Source organism: Camarhynchus parvulus, chromosome Z, assembly GCF_901933205.1.
Source record: "Camarhynchus parvulus chromosome Z, STF_HiC, whole genome shotgun sequence".
In the NCBI taxonomy this organism is placed as follows: domain Eukaryota; kingdom Metazoa; phylum Chordata; class Aves; order Passeriformes; family Thraupidae; genus Camarhynchus; species Camarhynchus parvulus.
The window spans coordinates 19,541,706-19,561,098 of record NC_044601.1 but is presented as its reverse complement, the minus strand read 5'-3'; the positions used below and the strand labels follow the sequence as shown (position 1 = coordinate 19,561,098).

The window sequence follows — 19,393 nt, the reverse complement described above, 5'->3', positions numbered from 1 at the left end:
GGTGACCCTGCCTTGGCTTGGGGTTGCTCTTGGTGATCTCCAGAGGTCCCTTCCACCCTAATGATTCTGTGATTCAGGTTTGAGCTGCGGTGTGAATTTAGGACTGGATAAATTCGGTCCTCCGGAATTTAATTTGTTTCCCCTCCGCTTTTTGTGTGCTCCGCAGTAGTGCTGCAGCTCCGGCTGAACCAGAAGCCGACGCTGTGGAGCACCGTTTGTTTCGAACCAGGTTTTTTCCAGAGGAACCTTCTCCCGCCCCGCCCCTGTCACGCGGTGCATGGTCACGTGACGGAGGCGCAGATGGCGGCGGTGCTGCCGCCGCGCTGAGGGGAGCCGGTATGGAGGTGTTCATCCCGTCCTTCCGATACGAGGAGAGCGAGCTGGAGCGGGGATACACGGTGAGGTGCGCCGGGGCGGGGCACGCCCGCGCCTCGGGGAGGCCAAGTGCCGGCAGCCAGCGGGGGCTGCGCTGCGGCGCTGGGCAGACATCAGTGTGCCGGGGCCGTCCTGCCCTCCGTGCCCAGGCCGGCCCCGACCTGCCCTGCCCAGCCGTGCCCTGCCCAGCGCAGCCCGTTCTGCCCCGCCAGCCTTCTCCCCAGCGCTGCCCAGCCTTGCCCCGCCCTGCTCTCTCCGGCATTGCCCTGCTAACCGTGTCCTGTAGAGCCATCCCAGCCCTGCTCTGTGCACCCCAGCCATGTCCTCCTTGTCCAGGCCGGCAGATAGGGAGCCGTGTCCTGCCCAGCGCAGCCCATCCCTGCTCTGCCCCTCTCGGCACGGGAAGGATGGCCTCAGCCCGCCAGACACCTGCTGCCTCACTCGGGCGCTGTTCTGCGGGTGCGGCGTGAGCGGCAAGGGAGGGGAGGCAGCTGCTCCCTCGCCGCTCCCCCCTGCGGGGTCCTGGTGAAGGGGCTGGAGTATCCCTTGCATGTGGAAAGGCTGAGAGAGCCGGGACTGCTCATCCTCGAGAAGAAAAGGGGCAAGGACGTCTCTTCAATATGTACAGATGACCTGAATGGCCAGAGTGAGAAGGCCAGACTCCTCGTGTTGGTGCCCGGTGTCAGGAGAGTTGGCAGTGGGCAAACACCGGGACACAGGGAACGCTCTTTAAACATATGACAAGACTAGCTTGTTATCATGAGGGTGGTCGAACACTGGCATCGGTTGCCCAGAGAACTGTGAAATCTCCATCCTTACAGGTTCTCAAAACTTGGCTGGACACTATCCTGGATAGCCAGCTGTATAGCTGACTGCCCTTGAACAGGCAGATGAGTTTGCACAGGTTTTAGGGGTTCTTTTTGTTCTCAGTAGTTTTCTCACCTCACAAAACTGTTGGACAGTAGCACATTCACACGGTGCTGGGTGGAGACATGTGGACCAAAACCCAAGATATTTATCTGAAAGTGGATATTCAAAACTTGCTTCCTCTATTAAATAAATTCATTTGGTAGCTTAGAAAAAAATCTGAATCCTGTAGAACTTCTAGAAGATTAATCCATATAGGTAGGCATACTTCCATGAAGAAAGTTCATCTTCCTTATGCTGTATATTATTTGAGCTTCACTACTAACAGGTGTTTGCAGGCCTTGCAAAAGGTAAACCACTTTAGTTGTGTTAATGTGGGAATGTAGCAGCATTAATACTTTTGCCTCTTGGGTGAACTTAAATGTAAGTGACTCTCTACAAGACGCTTGTGTGGTTTTGGGGACTTGGCTTTCAAAGATTTTGACTGAATGTGACTGAGTGTAATTACAATAGCACAGACTGATTCCACCACATCCTAGTTGAGCAGGTTAGTTGAAATGACAGAGTGATTTCTAAGATGTGTATATTACACAAATAGGATTTTTCATAGTAATGTTTATTTTTAGTATTTGCATTTAGTGACTTTCTGTTTCTTTAAATGTAATACTGTCTATGACTCCTGCTATCTAGAGGATATGGGTTTTTAAAATTTCATAAATGTTAAGCTGTGTAAACTTCAAAGAAATCAGAAATGAAACTATATGATTCTAGGAGTCTGCCAAGAAAAGGATCCTGAGAGCAAACATGTTCTGTGACAACACTGTTGATTGTTACAGCATTTTTCCTCTCAAGTCATTTACTGGTGGTGAGTCAGTCTCATGGATCTGAAAGTTGCTGTAGTTTAGTAGATTTTGGTAGTTTTTCCTGCATGATTATTTTGCCATTTTATTCAGGTGAGGTGATACTATTCTACATCCGTACAAACCATGATCATACTTTATGCTGACCATGAAACTGTATGAGGAAGTGTAGCTGAAGTTTGTCTGAGTTGGGCATGCTTGTAGGAGAGGATATGGAAAACTGCCCTGATAATAACGTTGTGTCTTTCCTATGTGTTTTAAAGGGCTTATGGACTATTCATGAGAAAAACTTATGCCAGTCTAATTGCCAATTTGTGATTATGTAAATAATTTGCATAATTATTGTTCCAAGTACAGAAATTCAAAGGGGTATACTATATGTCCTCCTTACAGCAAAACTGAGGTTAATGAAAGCTTACCATTGCTCTGTACTAGCTATGAAATTATACAGGTAATCCATATGTTAGTTTTCATCAGCAGCTTTACAATATTAGCATTTAAAAGTGTGGTTTAAAGGTCAAAGAAGGTGTGCTACCAATGAACACTACTGGCAAACTAGTAACAAAAGACAAGAAAAGACTGAGCTACTTAACTTTTTTTGCTTCCGTCTTCATTTGTGGGTCTCTTTTCCCCACAGTTCTTGAATGCATGGACTGCAAGGCAGGGAATGGGGAAGTAAGTTGTAAGAGATGATAAGGGTCATGAAGAACCTGAACGTACCTAAGACTATGGATGCTGATGAGATGCATGCTAGAGTCCTGAGGGAGTTGGCTGATGTAGTTGCCAAGCCACTCTCCTTGATATTTAAAAAGTCATGTGAAATGCGAGGTGACTGGAAAAAGGAGTACCCATCTTTAAAGAGCATAGAAAGGAGGACCTTTCAAACTACCAACCTGTCAGTGTCCCCTCCATGCCTGGGAAGATCCTCCTAGAAGCTCTGCTGAGGCACGTGGAGCACAGGGAGCCAGTGCAGCTGCACCAAGGGTGAGTCCTGCCCGACCAGCCCAGTGGCCTCCTGTGATGGAGCGGCTGCATCAGTGCCTGAGGGAAAGGCTGTGGGTGTCATTTACCTTGACATGGGCCCCCATGACATCCTTCTCTCTAAATTGGAGAGGTGTGGATTGTGCAGATCAGCTGTTAAATGGACAAGAATGTGTTGGAGGGTCACATCTAGAGGGTGGTGGTCAATGGCTCAGAGTCCCAGAGGATGTCAGTGGCAAGTGGTGCCCTCAGGGGTGTGTACTGGGACCAGTATAATTTAATATCAATGACATAGACAAAAGGATCCAGTGCACCCTCAGCAAATTTGCAGATGACACCAAACTGAGTGGTGTGGTTACTCTGCTGAAGACATGATGCCATCCGGAGGGATCTGCATAAGCTCCAGAAGTAGCCTGTGGGACCTTAATGAGATTCAGAAAGACCAAGTGCAAGGTGCTGCACCTGGGCTGGGACAACCTCTGTTATCAGTCCAGGCTGGGGGATGGAGGGAGAAGAGCAGTCCTGTGAGAAGGGCTTGGGGGCGCTGCTGGGTGAGAGGCTGGACATGACCCAGCCATGGGCACTCACAACCCAGAAAGCCAAACGTGTCCTGCAACCAAAGCAGTGTGGGCAGCAGGGTGAGGGAGGGGATTCTGCCCCTCTGCTCTGCTCTGCTCCGCCCTGGTGATACCCCACCTGGAACCCTGCATCCAGCTTTGGGGTGCCCAGCATTAGACAGTGCTTTTAAACTAAAAGAGAGTAGATTCAGATTAGACATAAGGAACACAGTTTTTACAGTGAGCATAGTGAAATCCTGCACAGGTTGCCCAGAGAGGTTTCAAATGGCCCATCCCCAAAAACATTTAAGGCCAGTCTAGATGGGATGCTCAGCAGCCTGACCTAGATGAAGACGTCCCTGCTCATTGCAGAAGGAGTGGATTAGATGACCTTTAAAAGTCACTTCCTACCCAAACTATCACACAATTCTGTGATTACAGAAGTACCACTTTACACAGTTGGTCGTTTTACTGTTGTCTTTCCCACAAGTGCTAACTTGCTCAAAATTGAAGTGTTTTATTGTACTGGAGTAGCTGGAACAAGGAACTATCAGAGCTTATGCAACTGAGAATAGCAGAAAAGGATGATGGAAGCAGATGGAAGATTGCTGACTTGCAGACTGCCCACCAGCTCAGTCACATGCTGGTGGATTTCAGAGGGTGCCCTCTGCACTGTGGCTGCCGGAGCCATTGCAGACAAGCAGCAGTCACGGGTGGTTTTCTGAGAAGAGTGGTGATGGTTGTCCTGGTGTCTTTGCTAGAAACAGTGATGGTGATGACCGCCTGCATGAAATGAGGGACTGAAGGGAAAGTTGTTCCTCTCTGTGGTGGCTCTGCATTGCAACCCTAGCATGCTTCCCTGACATCCCTGTGTTTCTAGTTCCTTATCTTTAGCAGAACCGAATCCAGTTCCCCTGGATGCAGGCTGCTGCTCTGTGTTCTTACTTCCTGGAAAGAAAGGACACAAAAGGGGTATTTGTCCTTTTCTTTATAGGAATTCATTACCAACTGATTGGATTGTTTTCAGCTTAGGCCTATTGTTTTAGATTATTTTCTTTTTTTTCCTGGTGTGGCTAGGCAGCACTTGAAAACTGGAATGGCCAGAGATCCATCAGTTCTGCAGAGAGAGAGGAAATGACTTGCCATAGAAAGTGGAAATTTCTGTCTAGCTTCAGAGGGAAAACTACAGTGCAATTATGAAATAGAAAGGGAAGTCTTGACCAGAGAAATAAAATACTAGGGATATAAAAGATAAGAAGGAAAAATTAGGGAAAAATATAATTATGCAATGCTTGAGATAGGGTTCTGTCAATAAAGTAAATGGGAAACACAATTCTTTCAAAAGTGTTTGTTTCAGGAGCTCAGCTTTTCTAAAGCACTGTTCCTCTGATATAAAATCTTGAAAGTCATTTTCCCTCATCCCCTACACAAAAAAAAAAAAAATCCAAAGAAAGACCCCAGAGTAAACTTGTACTTGTTCCAGTTCTGTTTGGAGTGTACATAAAATGATGAAACACAGAATATGGGAAATGTCAGTTTTCTTGGTGGACAATTAAATTTCATTGTCAGTTTAAATTGATGACACTAGCTTCTAAACTATTGAGCCTGTGCTAATAAATGCAACAGTTGTTCATAATTCGGCAGTGAATGACCTTTAAATGTAGGCGCTTACTAAGGATGTCCCCAGAGAACAATTCAACTTCAAAATGACACCCACGTGTTCTTGTTGTCATTTAAATATGCTCCCTTTGTCAATAACAGAATAATAAATACTAGTTAGATTTCTAATGTTGATTCAGATCCCAGGAAACTTACTGAATAAATTAGTGTACATTTGATTTATATTGACCAAAAAAATTTTACAGTGGTATATTGCAGGTCAAGGTGACATACATTTAAATGTGTTGTAGAGCAGAGGGCATACTTGACTGACACAAGTGCTTACTGCACTTTTAATTAACACTTCCAATACTACTCTCCAGATTGCTCCTGGAGTTGCAATTGTAGAAGCAACATCTGACATGTGAGATCGTAAACTAATGTGGGTTTTTTGAAAGTTCATTTGCTTTACCTCCATAGAAGCCGCAGTTTAATTACAAGGCTATACTTCTCTTCATGGAAGTATAAAATCACAAGGATCTAAAGTTTGGTAAAGTTTATGTATTTCAACATTCTTTGCTGTTAAAATTAATGTACATAGAGTCAAAAAGGGAAGTTTTTAGTTGTTCTTCTATGAAGACCTAGAATAAGACATTATAGCAGATTTTAAGGGGGGCAATATTTATTCATTTTTTTAATGATAAAGTATAGAGGGAGTAATTATGAATTTATGTAAAAAGATTTCAAAATATTAGTGTTCTAGCCCTTTCACTTTCAGTTTTCTGTACTTTGTAAACTTGGTAGTTTTAAAAAATCTGAACAGATTTTGAGTGCCTTGAGTATGAAATCTACCAACGTGAAGACTACTTGCCTACCGGTCGGGCTTTTGTAAGCTCACCGTGTATTAACCATGTGTCAGAAGTAGAAATCAGTGACACAGCAGTCAATCCAAGTTCAAGGAAGTTAAACAGAAGTACTCAATCTGTTAGATCTAATTAGTCTTTCACAGTTTTAGTGTCTTCATAGAGGATTTTCAAATGTCCTGGTTTTTCTACCGGTTGTCAAAGTAGGTCTGTACAGATGCATTTCTCGCCTACAGGGATAACGAAGACAATAAAAGATAATTTGACAGATGTCAGTGGTTCTGTAATGTCAGAAAAATACTATTTTGATCATTGGTTTTGGTGAGTTTGATGTTCCAATGAAGGTGGAACATATTAGGGGAGGAAATAGACTAGGTAATTTAAGCCAGATTGCTGTTTCTAAAAAGACTTTTTTTTCCTTTTTTTTTTTTTTTAGTTAATAACTTCTGCATTTGTCAGCAGTGATGATTAAATTTCTTTCCTCCAGTCAGTTTTCCAGTTTGACAGACTTTTGTCAGTGGTTTGAAACTGACCACTTGGTATGCAGTGGGAACTTGAAGAGTGTAAAGACACAAAGAATTTTTGCAGTGCACATGATGACAGCTAAAGAAGAAAATAGGAAAAGGTAAAGCCAAAGTGAAAACTGGCTGAATTTGCATACAGTGATCAGTTAGAGCTGTGGACAGATCAGAGAGACACATAGCTCCAGTGATCTGCAATTGCTGGGCAATTGCCTGAAGGCCCCTGATTCACAGTCATGGAATCTTATTGGAAAGGGCCAATCTAAGGCTTCTCTGACCAGGAAATACCTTTTGCTTTATTTGTGATGGGAGGGTTGACAGCTGAGTAGAGAAGCAGCAGCGTGATTACCTCTATCAATTTTCCATCTGAAAGAGCAAAAGTTGACGCATTCTATCAGTACACTACAACTGCAAAACATGTATTATCCATTCCTCTCCCAGTATCTACTGGTTTGCAGTTTTAATGAGGAATTTACATTTTCAGAAAGATTGGAGGTAGCAGGGCATTCAGACATGCATCACAATAAAGATATATTTGAATTCCACTGTATCTTTGGAGGTATTGGTGACAACATTTTGTTAGTAATGTAATACTATCAGTGGAATTATTTCATCAGAGGGTTCATGCTTAACTGCTCCTGGTGATGTTTCCAGATAGCATCAAGTCATGGTAATTGTAAAATCTTGTCCACAAAGATAGTGTTAAGCAAGTACATAGTACATTCTTCACTAACCAGGAGTGAGAACACACCAGACTTCAAAATGCAACATGAGGGAGATGGAATAGATTTCTCCCTTTTTCTTACTGCAGTGCAATTTTAATCGGTCTTTGAATTTGAATACAGCACCTGATGTAATTAATTCCAGGTTCAATTGATAGTTAGTGACCATTGTTATGGAATTTATTAAGTTATCTTGGAATTTCACTTGGAATATGATACCAAAGAGGTGCTTCTGTGCAGAGTGCTCAGTGTGATAACTGCAGTGTTGCACTTGGGTACAGTGGAAATCCTTGGTTTAGGTATGCATCATGGAAGTGTGCTAGTGGAGGCTTTCAGGCCATTGTATTCTGAATATTCTTGCTATCAGTAGCCATTATATTTTTGTGTTTACAGGAATTATATGAGGACTTGTATCAACTCTTCATTTTCAGTTTTCTATAAGCCTGAAATTTTTGTGGTTTGTGGAAGACTAAAATAGCATTTTGGAGAATGTTCTGTGAGAGGATTTTAAAGACAAAACAGATGTGTTGTCGTTCCCTTTGAAAGTGGCATTGTATTTTTAATAGAAAATGAAAGGAGAAGTGTATGTTGTCTGTTAATAAAATATTTGGGGCACAGCAATCAGGCTTGGATATTCTCAGGCATTGAAATAAGATGAGACAGAAGGAGTATACCATGAGTAAGGAGCCCATGTCCATGCCAGGTTCAAAACAAAGTATGTTTCTTCTCAGTCCTCCTCTGTTGCTGCAGTGAGAGCTCCACCTCTCGTTCAAAAAAACCTTTGGTTCTAGGAGTGTATACATAGGAAATCTGAGAAGATGAATTGGATGTTGAATTTGCCCTCACTGTAGGGTACTGACTATGCTAAGTAATTTATGAGAAGTGATAGCCAAACCTCCACTGCAACCTCCATCTAGTGTATTATTTATTTAGATGTCACAGTGTTTGTGTAACACAAAGGACCCAGTTAAGTCCAGGGCCTCTGTGAGACAGGTGTGGAATAATGTACGTGCTACACAGAGTTTCAAAAGTCACTCTTTAAAGGGGTTGGCTAACTTGATAATAGTTGTTCCCTGATGAGATGCTGTGAAAAGCATTGCATATCCAAAAATATTCTTACTATTTGAGTACTTAATTCTTTAACAGAGTGTAAACAGTATAAAACTTCTGTGAAAATCTTCTGTCCCACTAGGTTAACTTGAAAATGATAAGATGAGAATTACTGATCTTCATTATTTTATTTTTTATATATCTTGTCTCTCCTGTGATTGCTTCATTTTTAAAAAATGGACCCCCTTTTTATACCAGAGCAGAAGGTATTCAAGTGCTGCAGTATCTTCAGATTGGAAAATGATGAAATCTAAAGCTTTCCTTATAATCTTTTACAAAAGGATAAACAAAGTCTTGATTAGGTAATGACATAATCAGTTGTTTAGCAACAAGTCTGCATTGATGACAATACACTGCTTTTATGGAAAAGGACCGTGTGTGTTGGGAAATACAGCTAACTGCTTCTACTTCTGGTTTTGCACAGGACTCTTTTTTTGTGTGTAGATTCCCTTCTGTACTCTTTATTTAGTAATCAAGCTCTTACCAGGAATAGGACTGATCATGTGTCTTCCTTGCATCTGAGCTGTGATGGTGATTACAGTCTGACTTTCTTGTTCTTTTAAGATGTGGAGAAAGAAAGAAGGGACTATGTCTTCAGTTTAATAGTAAATTAATGGACTAGTAAATTTATGGTAATGTAGGGAATGTAATAAAAATATTAGCTTTGCTTTAAATATGTGAAGAAATGGATATTCAAGAAAAAATGCACATCAACATTGGATTTGGAAGTTATGTCATTATAGAATCAGAAAACATATTAGCCTATTATTTTTCTTATTTGTTCCAAATTCTAAGAAGAATTATCTCTTGTGATGAAATACTTTCTATAAAATTTTGAAATGCTTCATTCTTACAAACAAGACAGAGAACATTTGAAAACTGTTTTCTAATTAGAGATTCATTCTCTCACTAAAAGTCTAAGACCTCCCTTCCAGGTTTATGTTCTAGCAATGGAGCATAGAAAGTCAGTAATTAGTGACAATATCTATTTTTGGTGTTGAATAGAAATGTCAAAGGCCTTTCCTTTTGCTGAGTGTTCAGAATGTGGGTGCGATTGTGTGATTGGTAGGAATAGTGGTTTTGCATCGTTACCTCTGACACAGTGACTAGAAAGCTCAAGTACATTCTGAAGTATGCCTGAGCTTGGGGTGGATTTTTTTGTTGTTTTTTTTCGGTTTAGTGTTTGTTGTTTGGTTTGGGGGGTTGGTGGGTTTTGTTGGAATTTTTTATTTAATGATTTCCTTTTCATATTTGTCATCTCTATCAAAATCCATTCCTAATTTTGATTTTACCTTCCCTTGTCAGAAATGTTTCAATATCAGACATCCAAGTTTTGCCATGGATTCCTTTTACCATTTGAGAACAGGGAGACAATATTTTTTGAAAGAAATTCAGTAAGATCTTGATGAGCATGTTATTTTGGCATAGTAATTTTCTTCTCTCAAGTAACCCAGTCCTTATGTTGGCCTGAATTAGAAGCAAAGTAGGAAAATATACTTTGTGAGAAATTCAGCACTTGCAGCTAGGAAGTCTTTTAACATTTTGTCTTTTGCTACCTTCTTGCTACTATATATTTATCTGGAAAATAAGGAGAATGTGATAATGGGAACCAGAAACAGTTTGAGGGTTCTTGTTAGAATAATTTTTTCTCTACATACATTTAGTCTTCATATTTTAATTTTTCCTTTCCTGGCTTGTCATTGCAATTACATAATTGCAGCTTTAGAAAACCTCTAAACAGAGTTTTAAGGGTGAAAAAACCTGGTACCATCTGGTTCATAGTATAGGACTCTAAATTAAAAGAGTGATTTTTTTTTGTCTAACCAGTGGGAGAAAGAAGGAAATTTCTCCTGAAATAAATTGTTCTGTATACTAAGAAAAGATTACTTGAAGTTAGTTACTTAAATCATGAAAGTCATTGGTGTTTACTTTTTCTTTTCCTTGCTTTTTTTTTTGTTTTGTTTTGTTTTTGTTTTTGTTTTTTAATAAATTGTGAATGTTAGCATTACTTTCCTTGAATGCAGTGGCCAGGATAATACCACTAACACAAAACTTTCCTAATTGACTAAGTGTTTAAATAATACATTTTGTGAAGTGAAAAAGAATAGGTTAGTTTTGAAGTGGGTTTGGTGTATAGGAAAGAAATGGTAACATGCTGCACGTTCAAAGCTTTTTTTTGCTACTGTAAATTGTCAAAAATTGCTGATTTGAAAGGGGGTAAAAACCTGCTTAAAGTAATCACAGATACAACTTTTATCTGTTACAGGCTAAGAACTTAATGCCCTGTTGCTCAAATGAGTTTTTACAATAACGAGATAACTATATCACACTCCTAAGTGAAAAGCTCATGAACTTTCCTGCATGGTTATTTCCCAACCTCTACTCTTCTAACAAGCTCCCAAAGTTGTTGTTGCTTATAAAAGTGGAAAATGGACCTGATAAAAATGTTTAGTCTGCAGGCCTGTGTTTTATTTATCGTATCACAAAAGAACAATGTTTTGTTGCATCATGGTCAAAATAGAAGCGACCTTGCTTGTTCATGAGTGCTCAAAGCATAGAGATAAGAGGCAAAGTAATAGACTACAATAGAAAGAGTGTAGTGTAATTATTTGTGGCTTGTCAAGTGAAGCCCTTTCAGGCCCCAAGTGATTCAAATCTGGGAACTCTGCACAATTCTGTACACTAACCATAGCCAGCATCAGAGAAATCTCACCCAGCTTCTCCGACAGTACTGAAATTGCATCAGTTTGTCATGCACTGAGCATGCCAGCTCCGCACAATATCATTTGCTTGCAAATGGGCCTGGCCCCAACGCCCTGAGACACATTCTTTGGTATCTGACTCTTGGCCTGTGATTTGTCATGTCTCTAGTGCTATCGGCGTAAAGTAATTTTAATAGATTCTGATGGTTTGCTTGTGGAAGGTAAAGAATGCACTACAGATTGTGTCAGGTAGCTTTCTATGGCATGCAGTTTGGTGGAGGCCCTCATGGTGGTGATAGCCAAACAAAGACTATGGAGAAATGAGAACCCTATTTTCAATGGTATTTAACACTCCCCTTCTCGACAGCCTGCTGTGGACATCCTCGCTAACTCAGCAGGTCCAAGAACTTAGCAGCTCAGCAAAGCAGGGTTATTTGTGCTTCAGACTTATTTATGGGTGAGAGGATACAGCAGAAAAACAGTGGATTTTTTGTCCCTATTCAAAAAGTCTGTAAAATGTATAAAAATGTTAATTAGTTTTGAAGAAGTAAACTGGATATACATTTGTTTTGGTGTTTACTTTTTTATTATTTGTTTGAAGTATTAGTATTCTCTAAATAAAAATCCCTGGGTTTTTTAGCAAGTATGTTACATAATACCATAAAAAAATTTTTGAGGGCTTATGCGATTTATACTAACATGTATCTTTTGTAAAATTATATAAATATGGCCCAAAATATATATTCCTGAAGAATTTCTTCATAGATTTTAATTTATATATTTATTTGACAATGATTTGATTACTAAATCTTTGTTTGAAGTTGTTTTCTTACGCTATGAAGTAAGTATGTGGCATTATTTTACTCTTCCTTTGACACCACTGAGATGAGATTATTTTGCCATTGACAACTCTGATCTTTGCATCATTTTTTTCAGCTGACTTCCTTAATTGATTACTACTTTGGTGTTGGAGCCTGCGGCATAGCTCTCTAGAATTCTGCTGACACCAATCGATTAATGTGAAGGTGTTAGTTAGTGATTTCATCTAAGAAACATTCAAAACCATGTCAGTAATTGGTTCTTAAAAACTGCCAGATCACTGGATTTTGTTAATTTGAACATGTTAGTTTGGGTTAACAAGGATTTCTCTGGAGAGACAACAACAACAAAAAAAACCCAACAAAACAAAAGCCAACAACAACAACAACAAAAAAAAAAAAAAAAAAAAAAACCAAAAAACCAAGCCAACCCCCCCCCCCACTCAAAAAACTAAAAAATCCCCACACTTTGAAGTGAGTCTTGTGGGAAGAACAGATTTTATTCAGTTGTACATTAATATACTATACATGCACATGCCTTAATAATTAAAAGACTGTTTTAAAATATGTTCTTATTAATATTTAAGGTATCTCTGAGGAATTTGTAAAAATGCTTCAGCACAAACTATTTCTTTTTATGTTTACCTGGAGAATTTTTTGACAGCAGTGTAACTCTGAGCACCCCACTAGCAAGTCTGTGCAAGTCTGCCACTTTCTTTTCTGTAGTAACTTCCACATTTGCTTAGCAGCTTTGCATAGCTAAGCAAATTTTTTAAATGAGCCTGCAATTTTTTTTCCTTTTTTCTTCTAAATATGTTCAGAAAAATAGTGTTGTTTTATACCATTCCTCAGAGTAATTCGGTGTTATGACCAGAACTCACTGTTCAATATTGCACGTAAGAAAAAAAGAAGTAAAGTTTCTTTTTAAGCTTGATATTAACTTTTGAAAGCATATTTTTCTTTTATTTCTTGGTGGAGTGTTTTGTAGGATGACTTCTTAAAACAACGTAGATTTTTGCAGTGTGCTAGGCTTTGTGTATGCTACTGTGCATCAGCAGAACATCTCTGTCTGATTTCCTAGGGATGGTTGCGGAGTGTGCAAGTTAGTTAAGTCCAGTGAGCATACTGTGTTCACAGGCTCTGTTTGTGCAGAAGGCAACCTGAATCAGTTGCCTCTACACCAACATCAAAACCAGCAAAGTATTGTAGTCAGTGTAATATGCTTATATTCAGAACGTAGATGGGCATGCATACACATGTGTTTGTGGGTGCAGATATGCAGAAGCACATGCATTTGTCAGCATTGGAAGGATTTGCTGGGTTGTATTGCTGAAGGGTCTGTTTGAGTTCCGGTATGACTTGATGTTTTAGTGATGTGTATGATAGAATGAGAATGTCCTTATTTAAATTTGCCATTGACACCAAGGTGGAAGTGACTGTGATCATGCTGGAGAGCAGTAGAGTTTAGAATAATTTTCATAAGTTGGAAAGTTTATTTAAGAAAGGAAAATGAGGTGCTAACTCAATAGGGACTGGTGCCAATTGTTATATTTATCAAAAAATAATCAGTTACATGGAGTAACATCCAAAAGATTAGGCAATAGATATTCCTGAAAGGATCTGGGAGTTGTCGTGCATCATAAAATGGCCGTGTCACAAGGCAAATGCCTATTGGGGTTCCAAAAGATGATTGTAACAAAAAGGTCAGTGATGTGAAGTGTATACTAAGTGTGGAGTACCATGTCCAGTTTTAGGTAGAGCGTGCTAAGAACCATGAGCGAATGAGAAAAATTGTGGATAAAAGAAGGCAATGTAGGAGCATTTTTACAACAAGTTACATTGCTTTCTGGATCTCTGATCAATGTGAAGGAGCTCTTTAGATTGAAAACAAAACAGTGGGTAGGAACTGCGTGACAATCTCCAGCAACAAAAAACTGTTGAATAACAGAGGCAGTTGGTCTGTGTATTGACAGTGTTGTGGTCTTCTGCTGTTCAGTTATCTGTCCTATCCACCAGAAGTACAGGGCTAATTATGAAGTGGTCCTGAATCCTAAACCTACTATGGCTCCAGAACATTCTTCAGGAGCAGGGTATGGAAGCTTTGTCTGTATGAGGCTTACAAGTTTCTGTTAAGAGTAAGTACAGTTGGTAAGATGTACAGCCTAGAGACAGCAGAAAGAGACAGGTAACTCCAAGAAATATAGAGCCAGATTAGATCTCAGGCTCCTTTTTGTGAACCCCCCATTGACACTTGGCTGTCATCCTTTGCGTTATTTCAAAAATTTTGTTTGTATCTTTGCCCTAATCTTTTATCTCTTACAAATTATTTCTAAAACTCATATTTAAGAGTCCACACAGAGTAGTTCTGTCTCTTTTCCTGAGGAATGTGGAAGCATCTCATAATGGAACAGTTGCTGGAAACAAGCATGAACTTTTCCAACTCTGATTCTTCATGCAAGAGAAGAAAATGTAATTTGTTCATATGCTCAGGTAAGCCTTTTTCAAGGTCTTCCTGGGAGGTAAAAATTCTAGATTTTCCCCCATTTTTAGCTAGTATTATTCAATAAAGCATTTGTGTTTGGTATTTATCCTGCTTTCATGCTAGTCTGCATCTGGTTCCATAACTGTAAATATACATAGCAGTGAAAGGAGGTGCAGAACATCAGGGCTGGCATCTCCCTCTATAAGCTAGTCAAGAAGATGCAAAAATTCAGTGCTACTCTTACTTCAGTCAGTATGCTTTTTCCTGTTTCACAAAATGAAAGCTTTCTGAGTGTTTAAATTGCTGGTTGTGTGGTGTTTTAAGAGGTGACTAGATTAGTTTAGCTGTGAAACAGAAAGCAGTGTGGGGACAGGAGGGTTAGGAGTCCGGCCAGAGGTCTGAGTCCTGCTCAGGTATGTTTCCCTGTCCTGCTCACAGGTATGTTTCACCTCAATCCTGTCTCATCTGAAGGGCATGAAGATAGACTGTACAAGTTAGAAGGCTCTTCAGGTTTACTAAATGACAGAAATAACAGAAGAGCAAGCAATTTTCCCCCAATTACTCCCAAGTATTTTCAGGAGCTGATGAAAAAATTGTATTTTTAAAAGATTATTTCAGAGGGATTTGTAGGGCAACAATTTTTTGCCAAACTGTATACCTTATGTGCAGAACTTCGTGTAGGTATCACCTAGTCTTTCATTTGATTAATGAATTATGTACTAATTTTAATTTTGTGGGACGAGTTGCTGCTTTGTCAGTGTGTGCTCAAACATCTCCATTTCCTGATGTTTCTTGCATGTTCAGTGGTAACGCAGAACATTGTCTCTGCCCTGGTGCAGGAGGCATGATGTGATGCCTCTCCGTAGTAAGTTCTTGTTTGCTTGTTCTCATGTGCTTTCTTTTAAGCATTGCTACAATCTGTTCCATGATGTGATCATGTGCCTTGACAGAAGTCAAAGTCAGAGCAAAGAATAGTGCTCTGCCGCTTGCCATTCTTGTTCTCTCTTGCTACTCCTAGCCAAGGACATACACAGATAGTTCAGCTTCACTTAATTCTTGATGTATGTAATCCATTTATTGCTCATGTGTACATGTAGCTTTCTACCCTTCACACCATGGAAATCATCAAAAAATCTTCTGCAGTTTCAGCAAGAGTAGTACTTCAAAACAGAAGGCTTGGTGGAAAATATTGGATGCACAGCAGTATGGTGATGTGCCACTGTCCTAAACACTAAATAGAAACCTCTCATATTTCACTGCTGTCTTTCTCATTAGTTGGGGATTTGATGATAAGTGATTTAAATATCCCTAGTATGCAAGAATCATGGTCACTGACAAGGAATATGATTACAGAGATTTTTTTTTTTTAGTCCTCATAGCTCAAATAGGCTATTTCTATACTTCTCAAGGTAACAGGGTGGGGTTATGCTGAAGAGCATGATAAGTAGGCAACACTTGTTGACATTTACTCACTCTCCAGTTATAAACCCATTTTTACCTCCTACATTACAAGAGTTTTTAATTTCTTGTTTGTAGACAGTAAAACATGATTCCATTTACAAACTGTGAGCAGACTTGCAGAACAGCATTGAGAACTAATTTTTCATTCCCCAGAGAATGCAAGTTTGTTACCAGGTAAGCTATCTTATGACTGGCATATATTGACTGTCAGCCTTTCAGAGGCCCCGGTGCTGGATCCTGCATGTACCAGAGACGCAAGATTTAATTTTGATTACTGACTAACTTCATTCTGGGTGTTTCTAACCTGAGAACTCTGTGCATGCATGGACTGCTTACCTGCTAGAGGAGAGCAGATGAGACAACATGCCATGAGAGCATACTCAGAAAAGCAACTGAAGAGGGAAATCTCCAAGTCAGCCAAATTTGGTTTTGTACTCAGGCAGTCAAAACCATACTTTTGCACTGCTGTACAGAGGTCAGGGGTTTGAAACTAAAACAGGTAAAAAGCAGTAGTTTGATCAGATAGCCTTCTGTCCTAGTAGTACGTTTGCTACTGAAGCTGGCTTGGCAGTGGCTTTGCCATTGGACTACTTTTTACTACCACAGAAAGGGAATCGAGGTTCCTAATAGACTTAGGACCCTTTTTTGGTATAGACAGCTTGGAAATGTAAAATGTGTTCTTGCATAGAATCATGAAGTGGTTTGGATTGGAACGATTTGATTTAAAAATTACCTAATCCAACTCTTTACCATGGGCATGGACACCTTTCATTACTTCACGTTCCTTGTTAGATTCAGCCTGACCTTTGGCATTTCCAGTGGTGGCATATCCACAGCTTCTCTGGTCAGCCTGTTCCAGTGTCTCACCACTCTCATCATATAAAAAGTCTTCCTTGTTTCCAATCTAAATCTACCCACTTAATTTATGAGTTAACGTTGGCACTTGTCCTGTCGCTACAAACCTTGGTAAAAATTACCCTGTCTCCTTCTTCCCTGTAAGCCCCCATTATGTACTGGAAGGCCACAAAATCTCCCTGCTGGAGAGACCCTTCTCATCTTGTGCTGAACAACCACAACTATTTTCCTTTACAACTCGTCACAGCAGGGATGTTTCAGCTTTCTGGTCAATTCTGTGTCCCTTGTCTTGACTTGTTCCAGCAGATCCATGTCTTTCATGTTACTGAGGACCCAAGCATTTCAGGTGAAATCTCACCAGAGCAGAGGGGGAGAGTCTTCTCCTTCTCCCTGCTGACCATGCTGCTTTTGATGCTGCCCAAAAAAAATGCAACTGACTTTATGGGATGTGAGCACATATCGTGCCCAACTTTTTATTCACCATAGCCCAAATCCTTTTCTGCTGGGCTGCTCTCAACCCATTCATCCTCTAGCTTGTATTGATACTGAGGGTTAACCAAAGCTGTTTGCTCTTGGCCATGTTGCATTTCATGACGTTGGTATGGGCTCACTTGTCAAGCCTGTGAAGGTCCCTCTGGATGCCATCCCTTCTCTTCAGGGAATGAACTGCACTGCTCAGCTTGGTGTTTGGTTCAGTTTTGTGTAGAGGGCACTTACAAGGCCTGGGATCAAACATGAGCAAGACCAACCACAACAATGGCAGATCACTTGCTCGATGAATAATGCGAAGATCTTGAGGAGTAAGTTTTTAATTATCACTTGAGGCAAGCCCAGTGGCATTGATTAAATTGTACATGGACAGGATTATTTCTTTAATTCTGTGACTTTGGAGTTCTTGACTTTTAACCTCAATGGTTTTGTTGTATTTCCTTTGATGGAATAATGTCTAAATTTATACTTTACTATAGTACTCAGCATTTCAGTGAAAACAATAGAAAAGTTCACTGTATAGTTTGGGGAAAAAATAGCTGTGTTACAGGCTTCTTAAATGTTTTATAACATGTCACTGTTGGTTTCTTTTTTTTTTTTTTATTCTCCTTTGTGTAACACTGTAAATATTTAAATATGGCTCCCAAAAATAAAATCTCTCTAAAATGCTGAGCTCCTGTTGAAGGCTCTAGGGATTTGGTGTACTAAGTTAGAACTGGTTGAATGTGTTTTAAAAATAACTGGTGGCTATAATTATTTGCTTCAACAGCTTGACTAGTGGTCAGAAGTAGGAGCCAGGGTGCAGGTCAGCCTGCTGGTGGCCACTGAAACAGCTGGAAGTCCAGTTTTTGCCTCTGGACCTGGAGGCTAGCTCAGCTACTCCTGAGCAGCCTTTTTTTGTAAGCTCCCAGTATGAGCACATATTGATTAACATTGGACTGACTTGGTTTAGATGCAATGGAAACTTGCAGTCACTCCAGAATATTCCTTTCTAATTAGCAGAAATTTTGAAGCAGAGAAATTGCTTAAGCTTTTTAAGCAAAGGTTTTCCTCAGAAGAGGAAATCAGTACTATTTTGTCTTACAGGGTTGTTGGGATTACTCCTAGATGAAGTGAAGTCAGAGGCAAATATTAGTTTTGTTTGTTCCTGCACTTTATGTTGTAATCCTGTGTTTGTTACTAAAAAGTCCAGTGGTCAAAGAAATGGATTTAGAATTCACAATTAGCTTAATTTTGCTGTTTTCTAGTTCTTGATTCTAGCTGGGTTCTGAACCAAGTATGTGTATGTGTGTCTAATTTGTTTATTTAGAAATAGAGGAGAACATTCAGCAGTTCAAATAAACAGCCGTACCCTTCTTTTACTTTTCTGTTAATGTACTCATATTAGTGCTAAGGTCTTGAACAGATTCTACTATAGAATTAAAATAATAGAAGAATGTATTAGTTGATAAATTGTGTGTGTTATGGAGCACGGTTGATTACCTCACTTATTAGTTGGGCATTAAAGCAGACAGTATTTAGACAAATAATGAAATGCTCTTGTGACTTGCTTTTTATGTATAAAATAAAAGCAAATAAAATAAAATAAAGCAAATAAAAATAAAATAAAAGCAAGCAAAATCTGAATATTGGGGGCTTGTTGTAATTCACATTAATATTCAATTGTGAATGTACAGGAAGTATACATTTTTCTCATTTAGAAACATCTAGTACACTAAAGTTTGTTTCTTCTGAGTGGCTTTTAAGTTGCTTTTTTTTCTTTAATTAAAATTCTTCATAATAATATGGTTTTCAGCTATAGATACTGGTATATGGGTGGTGTTCTTTACAAGCCATCTACTTGATAATTTTGGGTGTTTATAATTACAAGAGGAATTAAAGTTTAAAAGGCCATAGGAAGCACTGGAATATTTTTGCGACTACTAAGCTACTAGTATTAGTCATTCTGTAGCTTGAATAAGGTATGTGTGCTCAGCCTGAGGGTTGTCCATGTAAGTTAGCTCAGGATCAGTCCTTGGAGTGATGGCTCTTACCGGTTTGTGTCTTTGCTGGGGTGCCTAACAGACCAGTAGGGGTCACTCTATGCATTGAATTTCGGGAACATGTTAGTAATTTTAATTACTCTTTTTAA

The 19,393-nt window shown here is 39.7% G+C and overlaps 1 protein-coding gene across 1 annotated transcript in view; it reads left to right on the top strand.

Annotated features, from left to right (window-relative positions):
* Positions 1 to 289: 289 nt before the first annotated feature.
* SNX24 (sorting nexin 24) overlaps positions 290 to 19,393 on the top strand; it is an 87,114-nt gene continuing 68,010 nt past the window's right edge. Inside the window, exon 1 of the mRNA XM_030969241.1 lies at positions 290 to 398. Coding sequence (XP_030825101.1) covers positions 339 to 398 — 60 coding nt within the window. The 5' untranslated portion in view covers positions 290 to 338. The remainder of the gene's footprint in view (positions 399 to 19,393) is intronic.